This window comes from Staurois parvus, unplaced genomic scaffold (assembly GCF_062004578.1).
Source record: "Staurois parvus isolate SC_StPar_1 unplaced genomic scaffold, SC_StPar_1.0 ptg000849l, whole genome shotgun sequence".
In the NCBI taxonomy this organism is placed as follows: domain Eukaryota; kingdom Metazoa; phylum Chordata; class Amphibia; order Anura; family Ranidae; genus Staurois; species Staurois parvus.
Genome location: NW_028318645.1, coordinates 184599 through 206732, shown reverse-complemented (window position 1 = coordinate 206732; position 22134 = coordinate 184599). Strand labels below are relative to the sequence as shown.

At 44.8% G+C, this 22134-nt stretch overlaps 1 protein-coding gene across 1 annotated transcript in view; it reads right to left on the bottom strand.

Annotated features, from left to right (window-relative positions):
• LOC149443548 (uncharacterized) overlaps positions 1-22134 on the bottom strand; it is a 99575-nt gene that overhangs the window by 1788 nt on the left and 75653 nt on the right. The window contains exons 3-4 of the mRNA XM_089655557.1: positions 694-900; positions 437-578 (exon numbers count right to left, since the gene is read on the bottom strand). Of these exons, the coding sequence (XP_089511683.1) occupies positions 437-578; positions 694-900 (349 nt within the window). The remainder of the gene's footprint in view (positions 1-436; positions 579-693; positions 901-22134) is intronic.

The window sequence follows — 22134 nt, the reverse complement described above, 5'->3', positions numbered from 1 at the left end:
CAGAGATCCCACACCGCTGCCTCCCATCTCCTGAGACTGCACTCAGTGACTTGGGTCTGAGACACTACAGACATATCCCTCCACCCGGCACAGCCAGCAGATAACAGAGCAAGGAACCCTGGGAGAAATGTTCTGTCAGAGATCTTACTAGACCCGGACATGGGGTAGAAGACCCAAAACACATAATCGAGGTCAATCAACATTTTTCTGCCAGCTGAACCCCAGAACCTCCATAAATCCAGTCTAGATACATAAATTGTGTCTGCAGCACAGAGAAGGAAGATTATCCGAGAGAAATCCAGGAATACAGGACGGGGAACACAGCTCAGGAAAGTGACCAGGGGATTACAGGCTGATATCACCCAGTCCCCGCCCTACTCTGGACCAATCAGTGAGCAGTATGGGTGGAGGAATGGATTTAGTGTTCATGACCCACCTGTGCTGATCTCTGTAGGAGTGTCCTCCTCTATAAATGTCCCCGTTATTCCATCCTCCTCCATAGACTGCTGATCATCCCTCACATACGCCTCTTCTTCTTCTGATTTAACCTCAACTTTTATATCGATCAGATCTTCAACCTAAACCAAAACAATAATAGAAGAGCTCATCTGTAAAACATAAACTCCAATATTGTGGCATCACATAAAAAAATCACTTCTTGAGTCCATGTTATAGATGCTCTGTCCCACCAACCTTGTAATAGTGAGGGATGGTGTGACCTTCCTGTGTGGAATCCCAGGAATACAGAGGACGGGGACATCTCTCTGGTGGGTTCCTGGTATTAGGTGGCTCCATCATATCCTTGTGTCCTTCTGAAAACTCCTCCATCACTCCATACTCCTCATCCTCCTCTTTATACTCTTCTTTAACATCAATATTATCATCCCCGAGGATTCCACTCTGAAAGATATAATAAAACATTCATTGTAACAAACATGCTGTGTATAAATCACAACTACCAATAATTGTCATCATCTACCTGATGATGGTGAGGGATGGTGTGACCTTCCTGTGTGGAATCCCGGGAATACAGAGGACGGGGACATCTCTCTGGTGGGTTCCCATGACTGGATCCATCTGTAGGAAACACACACACTGACTGAATCCATTGTTTCTATGTGTTTATCAGATGATGGGGGATCTAGGTGGATCCTCCGTACTGCTCTCTCCTTTACAATAAAGTCTCCTCTTACCCGGTGATGTGAGGGGCGGCTGATTGTCCATCATGACGTCCTTGTAGAGATCCTTGTGTCCTTCTAAATACTCCCACTCCTCCATGGAGAAATAGACAGTGACACCCTGACACCTTATAGGAACCTGACACACACAATGATACAGTCACCATCCAGACACATCCCTTGTCTGTTACTGGAGAATGTCCCAGAATTCCCGGCACCGCTCACCTCTCCTGTCAGCAGCTCAGTGATCTCTCTGGTGACTTCTAGAATCTTCTTCTTCTTTCTCTCTTCTATCAGGGAGGGAGGTGGAGGCAATGTGATGTCATATGATCTCCAGACTTCACAGGAGGAAAACTCTACATCTGAACACAAATAGTCACATCAAATGATATTCCCAGAATCCTCCTCACCTCTCCATTCAGGTCTCCATTTTATTAAAGCCCCACTTCAGGCTGAGGTATAATTCCCCCCACAGGACCCCCACACTATGCAGGGTATAAGGAATTCTGACGTCATAACACAACGCAGGATCTACAGTTCTGATTTGCTTATGAGGATGCCAAGGGTCCCCCACATCCTAACACCATAGAATAAGAAGAAAGGAGATAAATTATTATTATGGCACCAACAGTGTGCTCAGCGCTGTACAGAATGAAGGCAGACATTACAGTTACAATACAATTTGGTAGCAGAGGAAGCAGAGGGCCGGCTTGTTAGAGCTGACAATCTAGGAGATCATTCCTTTATGTCTAATACATTTTTAATTCCATCTGTTCCATGTTACATGTCAGTGATGGTGATGTCACAGTTCCCATGGTAACCCCACGGGGCCATCCAGTCTTGTTGTTTCTGCTATGTTAGCCTTCAGTTCCATCCTTTCCCATATATCTTCATTTATGTCCTTTTCTAGCTCTCCTGTCCCTGATGCCAGTTACCTACAAACCAGTTTTGATGCCAAACTTCGATTTAGGATTTGTCAGTCTTTGGTCTACAATACATTTTAGTCATCTGAATTATTTTAGTTTTAGTCGTATTTTAGTCGACTCAAATAGTTTAGTCAACAAAATGAACACGGCTTGAAACTGCAGCCGAGGGCCGGAAACAGCCCTTTGCTTGCCTTTATCTAGCCCCTGGGGCACTATTCCCCCAATGACACCAATGATGGGGCATCATTTCTGACTGTTACACCAACAATGGATCACTATCTCCCCCCCACCAATACCACCGATGGGGCACTATTCCTTCCACTGACATCAACCACAGGTCACTAGTCCCCCAATGACACCAATGATGGGACACTGTTTACTCCCACTGATGCCAGGATGTTTTCTACTATCACTGTCCACAGTCAGACCCCCTGAAGTCTGAAGACAGTAAACTGGCCCTTTGTTTACAAAGTTTGGAGAACCCGCTATATGATGTAATTTTATTTTATCGGTCATTCCTAGAGGGACATTAGGAGGAGGAGCTGTGAGGTCAGTGTGATGTCATAGGATTCTCTGACTCTGGATGGAGGGACATTAGGAGGAGGAGCTGTGAGGTCAGTGTGATGTCATAGGATTCTCTGACTCTGGATGGAAGGACATTGGGAGGAGGAGCTGTGAGGTCAATGTGATGTCATAGGATTCTCTGACTCTAGATGGAGGGACATTGGGAGGAGCTGTGAGGTCAGTGTGATGTCATAGGATTCTCTGACTCTGGATGGAGGGACATTGGGAGGAGGAGCTGTGAGGTCAGTGTGATGTCATAGGATTTTCTGACTCTAGATGGAGGGACATTGGGGGGAGGAGCTGTGAGGTCAGTGTGATGTCATAGGATTCTCTGACTCTGGATGGAGGGACATTGGGAGGAGGAGCTGTGAGGTCAGTGTGATGTCATAGGATTCTCTGACTCTGGATGGAGGGACATTGGGAGGAGGAGCTGTGAGGTCAGTGTGATGTCATAGGATTCTCTGACTCTGGATGGAAGGACATTGGGAGGACGAGCTGTGAGATCAGTGTGATGTCATAGGACATATAGACTCTGTATGGAGGAACATTGGGAGGAGAAGCTGTGAGGTCAGTGTGATGTCATAGGATTCTCTGGCTCTGGATGGAGGGACATTGGGAGGAGGAGTTGTGAGGTCAGTGTGATGTCATAGGATTCTCTGACTCTGGATGGAGGAACATACGGAGGAGGAGCTGTGAGGTCAGTGTGATATTTTAGGATTCTCCATCCCCCGCAACTAATAAAAGTGATATAATCCATTAGTATAGACTGATGAGGTGAGAAGGTGACACCTCTCCACAATGAGGAGAATGTTCCGGCCCCGGAAGTGAGGGAATGTTCTGCCCCTGAAGGGGTTAATCTGGGTTCCCACACTATATATGTGTGTATCATCATCTGCTGGAGATAAAAGATGTCACAGTGACTATGGAGGAAGAGGACGGACATGACTATGGAGGAAGAGGACGGACATGACTATAGAGGAAGAGGATGGACATGACTATGGAGGAAGAGGACGGACATGACTATAGAGGGAGAGGACGAACATGATAGGGGGGTTACTGGGTGTAAATAGGAAATCTCTTAGATTGTAAGCTTCCAGGATCAGGCCCTCCTATCCCTCTTGTATTGATCTGTATTGTTGCTGTATTTTCTCCCGTTCTATTGTAAAGCGCTCAGCAAACTGTTGGCGCTATAAATCCTGTATAATAATAATAATAACATCTTATTACCTCCTCCGCTGCCACTTCCACCAACGTCTTCTCTCTGCTTCCTCCTGCCTCACCTCTCACCCGTTACTTCCTGTCTGTACCTGACATCACTTCCTGTCTGTCTTCCATAGAGACTTCCTGTCTGGGTAGAAGTGAGATCCCCACCTTGTGGAGCTCAGAGGAACTGCAGCCCCGAGAAGCGTCTGGTAGTGTGACCCTGGCCTTGTGCTGGGTGTGTATGGACTGTAGATCCTTATAGAGGGGTCACCTCCACTCCCACCAAGGGGGACAGAAATATATGACTGCCTAGTCCAGCCTTTCTCAGTCAGGGGTCCTCCAAAGGTTTCTCGGGGCTCCTTCAGCAATGAACAATTCCTGTGTGAATCTGTCAGATTACAAGTCCCCATTATCTGGGTAAGGGGGTGTCAATCATCGCACGTCGCTGACATTTATAAATCTAGAGCAGAGTATGAAATGTTCTGCAGATGACATTTCCCTCCCGGATTCCTTCCCCCAGACCCCACAGTACATAGCGCCCCCTCCTGTATTGTGGGGGGACTCTGGAAACGAAGTTTTATCGGCAGCTCAATGTGTGTCATTATCGGTCACTCTGCTGTCACCCCATCCGGTGTTCTCCCAGGTTTGTGTTAGTAGAAGAACATCATGTGACTGTGTATTCCTGGAACTCTTCACACTCAGCCGCTGCGGGGCCGCTGCGTTTTTCAAGGTCCTGCTTGTCACATCTTTAGTGCAGGTTTGGGGTGGTAAGAAAACACTCCAAGAACGCCCCTCCCCATTGAAATCAATGGAAAATGCTGCAGAACAAACCAACAATGCCCCCACGGTGAGGGTTTGGTGCGGATTTTGAGTCACATGATCCTTAAGAAGTGCAATGTAAACACGGTAAAAGAAATGGCAGAAATGCAGCAAAAAGTCATACGTGTCCCGCGGATCAGTGTGGGAGGAGCCTTCATGTCACTTTTGTTGCAGCACATTCTACAGTGAGAATGGAAACAATTCATAACCCCTCCCCCACCTCAACAAAACGCATCCCAGACTCCTACACACTGCAAAACCAGCTCTGGCAGTGAGAGGGTTAATGTGGGCTAGATGGGATCATGCTGCTGGGGTGACATTAGAGCTCCCCCTAGCTGCACCTGAAAAAGGGGATCTCAACCTTTTACACATATATAACCAACTCACAATTTTCCCTACAGACTTCCTCTCTATCCAATTGGGAGAAACTCCTCTCACAATCAATACCCCCGCACACGGGAAAAGACCTTTAACATCACTCATAAAGCATCCCATTGTAGCTCCCACTGGGAATCATACATGAAAATTTTGCACCAATGGTACCTAACCCCAACCAAGCTTTCTTTATACTACCCTCAATGCCCACCCGCTTGCTGGAGACAATGCGGAGAAACAGGATCAGTTCTCCACATACTTTGGGCATGTAAATCCCTCAGATCTTATTGGAACAGCATTTTTCAACTGCTCTCAATAATAACGGACACCCCAATAACACCAAACCCTGCCCTTGCACTCCTCCACATTGGAATCGACAAATTCCCCCGGGACTCTCGTACTATTATTATTCATACATTGGCAGCTGCTAAGACCAACCTGACTAAATTATGGAATACTACCAAAATTCCTTCCCTTTCCTCACTTGTGTCAGACCTTAACTTCCAATGTGACATGGAAAGAAGAACAGCCCTCAATAATTCTTCCTACCACAAGTTCAAACACCAATGGTCTCGATGGCTACAAAACCCAAACTGCTTCGTAAAAGACTGATAACCTAACTCTATAATACTTAGATCCTTTGCCCATGACTGGTGCGTCCCCCCTTCCCTCCCTCCCCCCTCTCTCCCCGCCCTCACCCCTTATCTATGTTCCTTATCCTTTCTATATAACATCACCACCTTTATACAGTTCACACCTAACCGAGCATGCCTCTCAGATCAATACAACTCAGATATAGAAATACCCAGCCAAATGGTGGGGAATTTACTTTACACAAATGTATCGTTATACCTGACTGTGAACTGGATTTCATACCATGTTTTATTACCGTACCCTGTTTTTACACTGAAATCTTTCAATAAAAATATTGAAATATAAAAACAAGACAATCTGAACAAATCATTGCCTATGCCAGTAATTCCCTGTCACCTGTACACATCAAATCCAATGACTGTGAGAAAGCATTACTAGCCCCAGTCTGGGCCCTTCAAAACTTGACTCATACAACTTACTAACCGATCAGTGTTCTCCACCCCTCTCTGCCAATCCCTCCACTGACCTCCAATCAGTGTCCTCCACCCCTCTCTGCCAATCCCTCCACTGACCTCCAATCAGTGTCCTCCACCCCTCTCTGCCAATCCCTCCACTGGCTTCCACTAACCCAACATATAAAATTCAAAATACTAACCACAACTTACAAAGCCATCCACAACACTGCCCCTAGCTACATCACCAACCTCATCTGCAGATATCATCCATATCGCCCGCTCCGCTCCTCCCAAGATATCTTCCTCTCTAGCCCCCCATCACCTCCTCCCATGCTTGCCTCCAGGACTTCTCCAGAGCCTCTCCCATTCTCTGGAACTCCCTACCACTGTATGTCCGGTCAGCCCCCACCCTGTCTGCCTTTAGGCGATCTTTGAAAACTCACTTATTCAGGAAAACCTACCCCACCCCCACCTAAGAACTGTACTTGAATCACCTCCACCAGATCATCCCCCCCAGCTATCACCTTTTGTATCCCCTCCCCCTTCCTTCAGATTGTAAGCTCCACGAGCCGGGCCCTCCTATTCCTTCTGTACTGAAATGTATTGTAATTGTACCGCCCCCCTTATATTGTACAGCGCTGCTCAGACTGTTGGTGCCATAAATCCTGTATAATAATAATAAACACATAGAAGACCCTGTAACAGCCCTATATTGGAGGAAGATACGCCCAAAAAGAAGACCACCAATTATTAGTGACATCCAAATCTCAATTCAGTATTAGAGATGGATTACTGATAAGAACATCCAAAAATGGTGTCCAACAATGGGGAGTCCCCACTATATGTAGAGGACTCAGGTTACAACATCTCATTACACAGAGCATTGAGGTCGGCTTGTAAGTTGGAGACATCCTGTAAGGACGTTATTCCCCGGCACAGCTTGGTGTCATCTGCAAAGACTGGAATGGGGTTTATAATCTCACACCCCATATTGTTTATATATATATTAATAAGTAAGGGGCCCAACACTGAACCCTGGGGTACCCCACTAATAACACTGAACCCTTGGGGTACCCCACTAATAACACTGAACCTTGGGGTACCCCACTAATAACACTGAACCTTGGGGTACCCCACTAACAACACTGAACATTGGGGTACCCCACTAATAACACTGAACCTTGGGGTACCCCACTAATAACACTGAACCCTGGGGTACCCCACTAATAACACTGAGCCTTTGGGTACACCACTAATAACACTGAACCTTGGGGTACCCCACTAATAACACTGAACCTTGGGGTACCCCACTAATAACACTGACCATTGGGGTACACCACTGACAACACTGTACATTGGGGTACACCACTGACACCCCCAGACCATTCAGAGTATGAATCATTAACCACTACTCTCTGAATACGATCTTTTAGTCAGTTTTCTATCCATTTACATTCAGAATTTCCAGCTCATAGACTTTACCTTACACATTAGCCATGTGTGGGGAACTGTGTCCAAGTATACCACGTCCACCGCCACCCCTCTGTCCAAGTATACCACGTCCACCGCCCCCCTCTGTCCAAGTATACCACGTCCACCACCACCCCTCTGTCCAAGTATACCACGTCCACCGCCACCCCTCTGTCCAAGTATACCACGTCTACCGCCACCCCTCTGTCCAAGTATACCACGTCCACCGCCCCCCTCTGTCCAAGTATACCACGTCCACCGCCACCCCTCTGTCCAAGTATACCACGTCCACCGCCACCCCTCTGTCCAAGTAAATCACGTCCACAGCCACTCCTCTGTCCAAGTATACCACGTCCACCGCCACCCCTCTGTCCAAGTATACCACGTCCACCGCCACCCCTCTGTCCAAGTATACCACGTCCACCGCCACCCCTCTGTCCAAGTATACCACGTCCACTGCCACCCCTTTGTCCAAGTATAGCGCGTCCACAGCCACCCCTCTGTCCAAGTATACCACGTCCACCGCCACCCCTCTGTCCAAGTATACCACGTCCACCGCCACCCCTCTGTCCAAGTATACCACGTCCACCGCCACCCCTCTGTCCAAGTATACCACGTCCACCACCACCCCTCTGTCCAAGTGTACCACATTCACCGCCACCCCTCTGTCCAAGTATACCATGTTTACACCCACTCCTCTGTCCAAGTATACCACGTCCACCGCCACCCCTCTGTCCAAGTATACCACGTCCACCACCACCCCTCTGTCCAAGTGTACCACATTCACCGCCACCTCTCTGTCCAAGTATACCACGTCCACCGCCACCCCTCTGTCCAAGTATACCACGTCCACCGCCACCCCTCTGTCCAAGTGTACCACATCCACCGCCACCCCTTTGTCCAAGTGTACCACGTCCACCACCACCCCTCTGTCCAAGTATACCACGTCCACCGCCACCCCTCTGTCCAAGTATACCACGTCCACCGCCACCCCTCTGTCCAAGTGTAGCACGTCCACCGCCACCCCTCTGTCCAAGTATACCACGTCCACCGCCACCCCTCTGTCCAAGTATACCACATCCACCGCCACCCCTCTGTCCAAGTATACCACATCCACCGCCACCCCTCTGTCCAAGTATACCACGTCCACCCCTCTGTCCAGGTATACTACGTCTACAGCCACTCCTCTGTCCAAGGTTTTGCTCACCTCTTCATAAAAGAAATCAGATTTGTGTGACAACTTCCATCTTTCATGAATCCATGCTGTCTGTGGCTTACAATATGTGTTTCCAGCAAGAACTCCTCTCTGTGGTCTTTTATTAAACTCTCCAGTATCTTCCCAACTATAGAAGTGACACTAACAGCTCTATAATTACTTGGGAAAGATTTTGTCCCCTTTATAAATATTGGCCCCACATTGGCCTTACACCAATCCAGTGGTACTATGCCAGTCATTAAAGAGGCCCTAACAATGAGAAACAATGGCTGTGAGATGACAGAGCTGAATTCTTTAAGGCCCCGTGGGTGTCTGCCATCCGGTCCAGGGGCTTTATTCACCTTTATTCTGTACAAATATTTCTGGATCATATCAATTGTGAGCCAATGTGGATCATCTGGGGGGTGTCAGTACCACCCCCCATCATGGACAAGAGCCCCCCCATGCTCCTTTGTATACACAGAGCTGAAGAAGGGATTTCATACATTGTCCTTCTCTTTGTCCCCCCCCCTCTAGATGGTTCTGTAAAGGGCCTACATGCTGGGACCGGACCTTTCTACTATTCATATATTGGAGGAATGTTTTGGGGTCTTCCTGATATCTTTCTGTTGTTTGTTTTCAGTTTTGCGCCTTTATTTCCTTTTTGCATATTCTGTTCTATTCTTTGTAATGTGTAAACGATGATCGCGTTCCTTCATTGTTATATTTAATAAAAGCTCTTTTCTTATTATCTATCGCTTTTGTAACTTTGGCCGTAAGCCCCATAGGTTGGATTTGTAGCCTTTTATACTTGTTGCCCATGGGAATATATTTTGCAGTGTGGTCACATACAGTCTTTTTGAAGAACTCCCATTTCTGTGTTGTGTTCATCAATGCCAATATTCCCTCCCAGTCTAAGTCTTGGAGAGCAGCTCTCAGCATTGGAAAATTAGCTCTCTTAAAGTTGAGCACTTTTATTTATCCCCGTATGTGCTCGCTGTTTACAGCTAACAATAAATTAAATCATGTTATGGTCACTGCTACCCAGATGTTCTTTTATATGGACATTCGTAAGAACTGCGTGATTTGAGATGACCATGTCCAGCAGAGCATCATTCCTAGTTGGGGCTTCTATGAACTGTACCATAGAATTGTCCTGTAGTAGGTTTATACATTTTTGCCCCTTAACTGTTCCTGCAGTACCATTACTCCATACAATTTCCGGGTAGTTACCATCCCCCAATATTATCACTGTCCCAGCCCTTGCAACCCTTTCCATCTGTGGGAGGAGCTGTCTCCTCCTCATTAACACTGGGAGGCCTATAACAAACTCCAATGATGACCTTTGTAGTACCGCCTACCATGTGCAGTTCCACCCATAATACTTCAGCCTCATCACACTCTCCATCAACTAGGTCCTCTTTCACACTCGCTCTGAGATCACTTCTCACATAGAGACAGACACCACCACCTTTCCTATTTCCCCCGTCTCTCCGAAAGAGAACCTAGCCAGGAATATGAATGGCCCAGTCATGTGAGGAATGAAGCCAAGATTCAGCAATACCAATTCAATCCTAGTTCTCTTCATGCACCAATCCTTCCAACTCACCGATTGTGCTGGGCACACTTCTGGCATTGGTGAACAAACGCTTTTATTCACTGACACCTTGTCCATTCACTGACACCTTGTTCATTCACTGACACCTTGTCCATTCACCGACACCTTGTTCATTCACTGACACCTTGTTCACACAGATTTTCTGTATTTTTTATTTTCATACAAATGGTACCAATTCCACTGGTTGCTTGTAACACCAACAAGTACTAACCCCTGTCTGATCTGTCTACCCTGTTAAAACTGAATTCTCCCTCCTCCCTCCATCCTAGTTTATATACTCATCCAGCCTTCCCATAAACCTCTCCCCCAGCACAGAAGACCCCCTTCAGTTTATGTGCAGACCATCTCTAGCATATGCAATGAAGGAAATACGTATATGCTCCCCTGCTGATGTTGAATGTTCGCCCCTCACAAAGAAATGATCGTTCTAAAAATGGAATGTTCGGTGTAACACTGAGAGACAGAATACAACAACAAATTCAGCAGAAATGTGTCTAACAAATGATGACTGATCTGCATGTTCATGAGGGAAAGAAGGATTTGATCCCCTTCACAAAACACAACTTAGTACTTGGTGGCAAATCCCTTGTTGGCAATCACAGAGGTCAGACGTTTCCTGGAGTTGGCCCCCAGGTTTGCACACATCTCAGGAGGGATTTTGTCCCACTCCTCTTGGCAGATCCTCTCCAAGTCATTAAGGTTTGGTGGATAATGTTTGGGAACGCAAACTTTCAGCTCCCTCCAGAGATTTTTCAGTGGGATTAAGGTCTGGAGACTGGCTAGGCCACTCCAGGACCTTAATGTGCTTCTTCTTGAGCCGCTCCTTTGTTGCCTTGGCCGTGTGTTTTGGGTCATTGTCATGCTGGAACACCCATCCACGACCCATTTTCAATGCCCTGGCTGAGGGAAGATGGTTCTCACCCAAGATTTGATGGTACATTGCCCCGTCCATCATCCCTCTGATGCGGTGCAGTTGTTCTGTCCCCTTAGCAGAAAAACACCCACAAAGCAGAATGTTTCCACCACCATGTTTCACAGTTGGGATGGTGTTCTTGGGGTCATAGGCAGCATTCCTCCTCCAAACACGGCGAGTTGAGTTGATGCCAAAGAGCTGGATTTTGGTCTCCTCTGACCACAACACTTCCCACCAGTCCTCCTCTGCATCATTCAGATGTTCAGTGGCAGACTTCAGACGGGCCTGGACATGTGCTTTCTTGAGCAGAGGGACCTTGCAGGCACTGCAGGATTTCAGTCCTTGTCGGCGTAGTGTGTTACCAATTGTTTTCTTGGTGACTGTGGTCCCATCTGCCTGGAGATCATTGACAAGATCCTCACGTGTAGTTCTGGGATGATTCCTCACTGTTCTCATGATCATTGACACTCCACGAGGTGAGATCTTGCATGGTGCACCAGACCTAGGGAGACCGACATTTGTTTTGTGTTTCTTCCATTTGTGAATGATTGCACCAACTGTTGTCACCTTCTCACCAAGCTGCTTGGCCATACTTTGGTAGCCCAGTCCAGCCTTGTGTAGGTCTATAATCTTGTCCCTGACATCCTTGGACATCTCTTTCGTCTTTGCCATGGTGGAGAGTTTGGAATCTGATGGTTTGATGGCTCCTGTGGACAGGTGTCTTTTATACAGGTAAAACAATGAGATTAGCAGCACTCCCTTTAAGAGACTGCTTCTAATCTCAGTTTGTCACCTGTATGAAAGACACCTGGGAGCCAGAAATCCTGCTGATAGGGGATCAAATCCTTCTTTCCCTCATGAACATGCAGATCAGTCATCATTTGTTAGACGCATTTCTGCTGAATTTGTTGTTGTATTCTGTCTCTCAGTGTTACACCGAACATTCCATTGTTAGACCGATCATTTCTGTGTGAGGGGCGAACATTCAACATCAGCAGGGGAGCAAATACGCATTTCCTTCACTGTAGGCTGCACCCCAATGAAAAGTCAGCCCAGTGCTCTAGGTCAGGAATCCATTTCTATTCTTTTCCTGTTATCAATGGCCAAACCAGTCCCACACTTCATCCATGTCTTTGGGAACCTCTGATCTCCTTATGAACTGTTTGTTCCATGATGAAGATCAGCCATGGAGTATATCTGAGGTGTATATCAGGGGGTGCTTCTTCCCCACATGAGAGCTGGGATATCCAGCAACATTCATCTAGAAGACATTTCCCGCACTCAAGGCACTAATACACCTCCAGGGTTGTGTGGGGCCCCTGATGTACAGGAAGACAGGATTTCAGTGAGGAACATTTCCCTCACTCAGGACAGGAAAGTGGCTTCTCCCCTGCGTGAGATCTCTGATGTCTGTAAAGATTGGACTTCTGTGAAAAACATTTCCCGCACTCAGGACAGGAATATGGCTTCTCTCCCGTGTGAGATCTCTGATGTGTGTGAAGATGGGACTCCCGTGAAAAACATTTCCCACACTCAGGACAGGAATATGGCTTGTCCCCCGTGTGAGATCTCTGATGTGTATGAAGATTGGACTTCTGTGAAAAACATTTCCCGCACTCAGGACAAGAATATGGCTTCTCCCCCGTGTGACATCTCTGATGTTGATGAAGAATTAACTTCTGTGAAAAACATTGCCTGCACTCAGGACAAGAATACGGCTTTTCTCCTGTGTGAGATCTGTGATGTTTGTAAAGATGAGACGTTTGTGAAAAACATTTCCCACACTCAGCACAGGAATACGGCTTTTCCCCCGTGTGAGATCTCTGATGTTTGTAAAGATAGGACGTCTGTGAAAAACATTTTCCACACTCAAGACAGGAATATGGCTTCTCCCCCGTGTGAGATCTCTGATGTGTGTAAAGATTAGACTTCCTTGAAAAACATTTCCTGCACTCAGGACATGAATATGTCTTCTCCCCCGTGTGAGATGTCTGATGTGTGTAAAGACTGGATTTTTGTGAAAAACATTTGCCGCACTCAGGACAGGAATACGGCTTCTCCCCCGTGTGAGATCTCTGATGTGTGTAAAGATTAGACTTCCTTGAAAAACATTTCCTGCACTCAGGACAGGAATACGGCTTCTCCCCTGTATGAGATCTCTGATGTGTGTAAAGACTGGACTTCACTGAAAAACATTTCCCGCACTCAGGACAGGAATATGGCTTCTCCCCTGTGTGAGATCTTTTATGCACATTAAGATTGAATTTATAACTGAAACATTTCCCGCACTCGGCACAGGAGAAGCTCTTCCCTGTTGGAAGGCCGGCCCGGTCCCGCACAGTCTGAGGTTCCTCAGGATACGAGGAATCCGATGGTCCATCTACACTGGGTGGTGCCAGATGGACATTGGAGGGAGCCGGGTTTTCTCCTGGACTATACTGTGTGATGTCCTCATCTTCTACTTTCCAGTCTGGAGACAAAGTGAGACAATCCTCGGAGGTTTTCCTCATCTCCCGGCCATGGACTAAAATACAAAGACAAAGAGGATTACTAGACAGGAGCTGATTGGTTCCCCCAAACCAGGACTCCGCCCACATCAGGCAGCTTGGTCTCTGAGGAGCTTACAATTCCACCCTCAAGGGAACTAGGAAATGGCTCCTCTGATCTCCTACCAGGTCATTTCTTTATTCATGGACCTTAGTCAGAGAGTGAGGAAACAACCAGAACTGTCTTTTATAGGAGGGACAGTGATGAGGGGATTATAGGACGAGGGTCCCCACCCCCTCTATCACTCATCGCCATCTTCCCAACACAAGAAGTACTGCACTTCCTTATTTAGTCCATGATTTAGTCATGAAGAACAGCGGGGCTGAGCCCCACCAGAGGTCAGAGAGTGAGGATGGAGGGAGAACAACCAAGATGAAGACTAGACTGATCCTGATGACCACCATCATTGGGGTATTGACTCCTCCCTCATTATCACTTTCTGTTTAAGGGTCCAAAGTTGGAGGATGTTATCACATTATTATCACCATGTAAAAGTCTGTGCTCCAATCACATCATCCGATATAAAATGTCCAGCTGGGAGGAAATGGGTGTAACAAAAGAGAATCCATATTATGTGTATATATAGCAGTGGGGGGAGGGGAGAGAGCAGAAGTCACGACTATGTAATGTACAACATAGAGTATATAGTGCAGGGGTCAGGAGTATGAAATGTACAACAGAGTATATAGTGCAGGGGTCAGGAGGATGTAATGCACAACAGATTATATAGTGCAGGGGTCAGGAGTATGTAATGTACAACACAGAGTATATAGTGCAGGGGTCAGGAGTATGTAATGTACAACATAGAGTATATAGTGCAGGGGTCAGGAGTATGTAATGTACAACATGGAGTATATAGTGCAAGGGTCAGGAGTATGTAATGTACAACATAGAGTATATAGTGCAGGGGACAGGAGTATGTAATGTACAACACAGAGTATATAGTGCAGGGGTCAGGAGTATGTAATGTACAACATAGAGTATATAGTGCAGGGGTCAGGAGTATGTAATGTACAACACGGAGTATATAGTGCAGGGGTCAGGAGTATGTAATGTACAACATAGAGTATATAGTGCAGGGGTCAGGAGTATGTAATGTACAACACGGAGTATATAGTGCAGGGGTCAGGAGTATGTAATGTACAACATGGAGTATATAGTGCAGGGGTCAGGAGTATGTAATGTACAAGTTATATAGTATAAGGGTCAGGACTCACAGTATTAGTATTCTGTAATCAGTGGATTACAAGCTTAAATGTTTACTGTAGACAACATCTAGAGGTGATCTGGGATTAAACCATCATAAAACTGGTTAGATTGGAGGTGAGCAAATCCTTGGACAGAGGGGTGGCGGTGGATGTGGTATACTTTGACAGAGGGGAGGCTGTGGACGTGGTATACTTGGACAGAGGGGAGGCTGTGGACGTGGTATACTTGGACAGAGAGGTGGCGGTGATATACTTGGACAAAGGGGTGGCAGTGGATATGGTATACTTGGACAGAGAGGTGGCGGTGCACGTGGTATACTTGGACAGAGGGGTGATTGTGGACGTGGCATACTTGGACAGAGGGGTGGCTGTGGACATGGTATACTTGGACAGAGGGGTGATGGTAGACGTGGTATACTTGGACAGTGGGGTGGCAGTGGACGTGGTATACTTCGACAGAGGGGTGGCAGTGGACGTGGTATACTTCGACAGAGGGGTGACGGTGGACGTGGCATACTTCGACAGAGGGGTGGCGGTGGATGTGGTATACTTGGACAGAGTGGTGGCGGTGAATGTGGTATACTCGGACAGAGGGGTGCCGGTGGACGTGGTATACTCGGACAGAGGGGTGATTGTGGACGTGGCATACTTGGACAGAGGGGTGGCTGTGGACATGGTATACTTGGACAGAGGAGTGGCGGTGGATGTGGTATACTTGGACAGAGGGGTGGCGGTGGATGTGGTATACTTGGACAGAGGGGTGGCGGTGGACGTGGTATACTTGGACAGAGGGGTGGCGGTGGACGTGGTATACTTGGACAGAGGGGTGGCGGTGGACGTGGTATACTTGGACACAGTTCCTCACACACGGGTAATGTGTAAGGTAAAGTCTACAGGCTGGAAAAATCCAAAAGTAAAACTGGCTAAAAGATCATATTCAGAGAGTAGTGGTTAATGATTCATACTCTGAATGGTCTGGGGGTGTCAGTGATGTACCCCAAGGTTCAGTGTTATTAGTGGGGTACCCCAAGGTTCAGTGTGATTAGTGGGGTACCCCAGAGATCAGTGTTATTAGTGGGGTACCCCAAGGTTCAGTGTGATTAGTGGTGTACCCCAAGGTTCAGTGTTATTAGTGGGGTACCCCAGGGTTCAGTGTTGGGACCCTTACTTATTAATATATATATAAACAATATGGGGTGTGAGATTATAAACCCCATTCCAGTCTTTGCAGATGACACCAAGCTGTGCCGGGGAATAACGTCCTTACAGGATGTCTCCAACTTATAAGCCGACCTCAATGCTCTGTGTAATTGGGGGGCTATGGGGCCAATGAGGGCTAATGGTGATAAATGTAAGGCTCTGCACTTGGGGGGGCTAAGAATACACATGCATCATACATACTAGGGGGGGGACAATGGTGGAGAAGGATCTTAAGGGGTCAATGGTGGAGAAGGGTCTGTGGGGGGCAATGGTGGTGAAGGATCTAGGAGACAATGGTGGAGAAAGTTCAGGGGGGTCAATGGTGGAAAAGGATCTGGGGGTTCTAGTAGATCACAAGCTTAATAATGGCAGCAATGCAAAGCTGCAGGTTCTAAAGTGAGCAAAATCCTCTCTTGTATTAGGAGAGGTATAGACTCCAGAGAGAGAGAGATATCCCCCCTCCCCCCCGGGTACAAATCATTAGTAAGACCTCATCTGGAATATGCAGTTCAGTTTTGGGCTCCAATTCACAAAAAGAACATTGGGGAACTGGAGGAAGTACAGAGAAGGGAAACCAAACTGATACGAGGCATGGAGGAGATCAGCTATGAGGAGAGATTAGAGGAACTGAATGTATTCTCTACTGAGAAGAGGAGATTAAGGAGGATATGATCTCCATGTATAATACTGTACATAAGGGGGGATATGATCTCCATGTATAATACATAAGGGGGGGATATGATCTCCATGTATAATACATAAGGGGGGATATGATGTCCATGTATAATACATAGGGGGGGATATGATCTCCATGTATAATACATAAGGGGGGATATGATCTCCATGTATAATACATAAGGGGGGATATGATCTCCATGTATAATACATAAGGGGGGGATATGATCTCCATGTATAATACATAAGGGGGGATATGATCTCCATGTATAATACATAAGGGGGGATATGATCTCCATGTATAATACATAAGGGGGATATGATCTCCATGTATAATACATAAGGGGGGATATGATCTCCATGTATAATACATAAGGGGGATATGATCTCCATGTATAATACATAAGAGGGGATATGATCTCCATGTATAATACATAAGGGGGGATATGATCTCCATGTATAATACATAAGGGAGATATGATCTCCATGTATAATACATAAAGGGGGATATGATCTCCATGTATAATACATAAGGGGGGGATATGATCTCCATGTATAATACATAAGGGGGATATGATCTCCATGTATAATACATAAAGGGGGATATGATCTCCATGTATAATACATAAGGGGGATATGATCTCCATGTATAATACATAAGGGGGGATATGATCTCCATGTATAATACATAAGGGGGATATGATCTCCATGTATAATACATAAGAGGGGATATGATCTCCATGTATAATACATAAGGGGGGATATGATCTCCATGTATAATACATAAGGGGGGATATGATCTCCATGTATAATACATAAGGGAGATATGATCTCCATGTATAATACATAAAGGGGGATATGATCTCCATGTATAATACATAAGGGGGGGATATGATCTCCATGTATAATACATAAGGGGGATATGATCTCCATGTATAATACATAAGGGGGGATATGATCTCCATGTATAATACATAAGGGGGATATGATCTCCATGTATAATACATAAGGGGGGATATGATCTCCATGTATAATACATAAGGGGGGATATGATCTCCATGTATAATACATAAGGGGGGGGATATGATCTCCATGTATAATACATAAGGGGGGATATGATCTCCATGTATAATACATAAGGGGGATATGATCTCCATGTATAATACATAAGGGGGGGGATATGATCTCCATGTATAATACATAAGGGGGGATATGATCTCCATGTATAATACATCAGGGGGGATATGATCTCCATGTATAATACATAAGGGGGGGATATGATCTCCATGTATAATACATAAGGGGGATATGATCTCCATGTATAATACATAAGGGGAATATGATCTCCATGTATAATACATAAGGGGGGATATGATCTCCATGTATAATACATAAGGGGGGGTATGATCTCCATGTATAATACATAAGGGGGGATATGATCTCCATGTATAATACATAAGGGGGAGTATGATCTCCATGTATAATACATAAGGGGGGATATGATCTCCGTGTATAATACATAAGGGGGGGATATGATCTCCGTGTATAATACATAAGGGGGGGATATGATCTCCGTGTTTAATACATAAGGGGGGATATGATCTCCATGTATAATAAATAAGGGGGGATATGATCTCCATGTATAATACATAAGGGGGATATGATCTCCATGTATAATACATAAGGGGGATATGATCTCCATGTATAATACATAAGGGGGGGATATGATCTCCATGTATAATACATAAGGGGGGATATGATCTCCATGTATAATACATAAGGGGGGATATGATCTCCATGTATAATACATAAGGGGGGATATGATCTCCATGTATAATACATAAGGGAGATATGATCTCCATGTATAATACATAAGGGGGGGGATATGATCTCCATGTATAATACATAAGGGGGATATGATCTCCATGTATAATACATAAGGGGGGATATGATCTCCATGTATAATACATAAGGGGGGATATGATCTCCATGTATAATACATAAGGGGGGATATGATCTCCATGTATAATACATAAGGGGGGATATGATCTCCATGTATAATACATAAGGGGGGATATGATCTCCATGTATAATACATCAGGGGGGATATGATCTCCATGTATAATACATAAGGGGGGGGATATGATCTCCATGTATAATACATAAGGGGGATATGATCTCCATGTATAATACATAAGGGGGATATGATCTCCATGTATAATACATAAGGGGGATATGATCACCATGTATAATACATAAGGGGGGGATATGATCACCATGTATAATACATAAGGGGGGATATGATCTCCATGTATAATACATAAGGGGGGATATGATCTCCATGTATAATACATAAGGGGGGGTATGATCTCCATGTATAATACATAAGGGGGGATATGATCTCCATGTATAATACATAAGGGAGATATGATCTCCATGTATAATACATAAGGGGGATATGATCTCCATGTATAATACATAAAGGGGGATATGATCTCCATGTACAATACATAAGGGGGGATATGATCTCCATGTATAATACATAAGGGGGATATGATCTCCATGTATAATACATAAGGGGGGGATATGATCTCCATGTATAATACATAAGGGGGATATGATCTCCATGTATAATACATAAGGGGGGATATGATATCCATGTATAATACATAAGGGGGATATGATCTCCATGTATAATACATAAGGGGGGATATGATCTCCATGTATAATACATAAGGGGGGATATGATCTCCATGTATAATACATAAGGGGGATATGATCTCCATGTATAATACATAAGGGGGATATGATCTCCATGTATAATACATAAGGGGGATATGATCTCCATGTATAATACATAAGGGGGGGGATATGATCTCCATGTATAATACATAAGGGGGGATATGATCTCCATGTATAATACATAAGGGGGATATGATCTCCATGTATAATACATAAGGGGGGATATGATCTCCATGTATAATACATAAGGGGGGATATGATCTCCATGTATAATACATAAGGGGGGATATGATCTCCATGTATAATACATAAGGGGGGATATGATCTCCATGTATAATACATAAGGGGGGATATGATCTCCATGTATAATACATCAGGGGGGATATGATCTCCATGTATAATACATAAGGGGGGGATATGATCTCCATGTATAATACATAAGGGGGATATGATCTCCATGTATAATACATAAGGGGGATATGATCTCCATGTATAATACATAAGGGGGATATGATCACCATGTATAATACATAAGGGGGGGATATGATCACCATGTATAATACATAAGGGGGGATATGATCTCCATGTATAATACATAAGGGGGGATATGATCTCCATGTATAATACATAAGGGGGGGTATGATCTCCATGTATAATACATAAGGGGGAGTATGATCTCCATGTATAATACATAAGGGGGGATATGATCTCCGTGTATAATACATAAGGGGGGGATATGATCTCCGTGTATAATACATAAGGGGGGGATATGATCTCCATGTATAATAAATAAGGGGGGATATGATCTCCATGTATAATACATAAGGGGGATATGATCACCATGTATAATACATAAGGGGGGATATGATCTCCATGTATAATACATAAGGGGGGGATATGATCTCCATGTATAATACATAAGGGGGGGATATGATCACCATGTATAATACATAAGGGGGATATGATCTCCATGTATAATACATAAGGGTGGATATGATCTCCATGTATAATACATAAGGGGGGGTATGATCTCCATGTATAATACATAAGGGGGGATATGATCTCCATGTATAATACATAAGGGGGGGATATGATCTCCATGTATAATACATAAGGGGGATATGATCTCCATGTATAATACATAAGGGGGGATATGATCACCATGTATAATACATAAGGGGGGATATGACCTCCATGTATAATACATAAGGGGGATATGATCTCCATGTATAATACATAAGGGTGGATATGATCTCCATGTATAATACATAAGGGGGATATGATCTCCATGTATAATACATAAGGGGGATATGATCTCCATGTATAATACATAAGGGGGGGTATGATCTCCATGTATAATACATAAGGGGGGGATATGATCTCCATGTATAATACATAAGGGGGGGATATGATCTCCATGTATAATACATAAGGGGGGGATATGATCACCATGTATAATACATAAGGGGGATATGATCTCCATGTATAATACATAAGGGTGGATATGATCTCCATGTATAATACATAAGGGGGGGTATGATCTCCATGTATAATACATAAGGGGGGGGGTATGATCTCCATGTATAATACATAAGGGGGATATGATCTCCATGTATAATACATAAGGGGGATATGATCTCCATGTATAATACATAAGGGGGATATGATCACCATGTATAATACATAAGGGGGGGATATGATCACCATGTATAATACATAAGGGGGGATATGATCTCCATGTATAATACATAAGGGGGGATATGATCTCCATGTATAATACATAAGGGGGGGTATGATCTCCATGTATAATACATAAGGGGGGATATGATCTCCATGTATAATACATAAGGGGGAGTATGATCTCCATGTATAATACATAAGGGGGGATATGATCTCCGTGTATAATACATAAGGGGGGGATATGATCTCCGTGTATAATACATAAGGGGGGGATATGATCTCCATGTATAATAAATAAGGGGGGATATGATCTCCATGTATAATACATAAGGGGGGATATGATCTCCATGTATAATACATCAGGGGGGATATGATCTCCATGTATAATACATAAGGGGGGGATATGATCTCCATGTATAATACATAAGGGGGATATGATCTCCATGTATAATACATAAGGGGGGATATGATCTCCATGTATAATACATAAGGGGGAGTATGATCTCCATGTATAATACATAAGGGGGGATATGATCTCCGTGTATAATACATAAGGGGGGGATATGATCTCCATGTATAATACATAAGGGGGATATGATCTCCATGTATAATACATAAGGGGGGGTATGATCTCCATGTATAATACATAAGGGGGGATATGATCTCCATGTATAATACATAAGGGGGAGTATGATCTCCATGTATAATACATAAGGGGGGATATGATCTCCGTGTATAATACATAAGGGGGGGATATGATCTCCGTGTATAA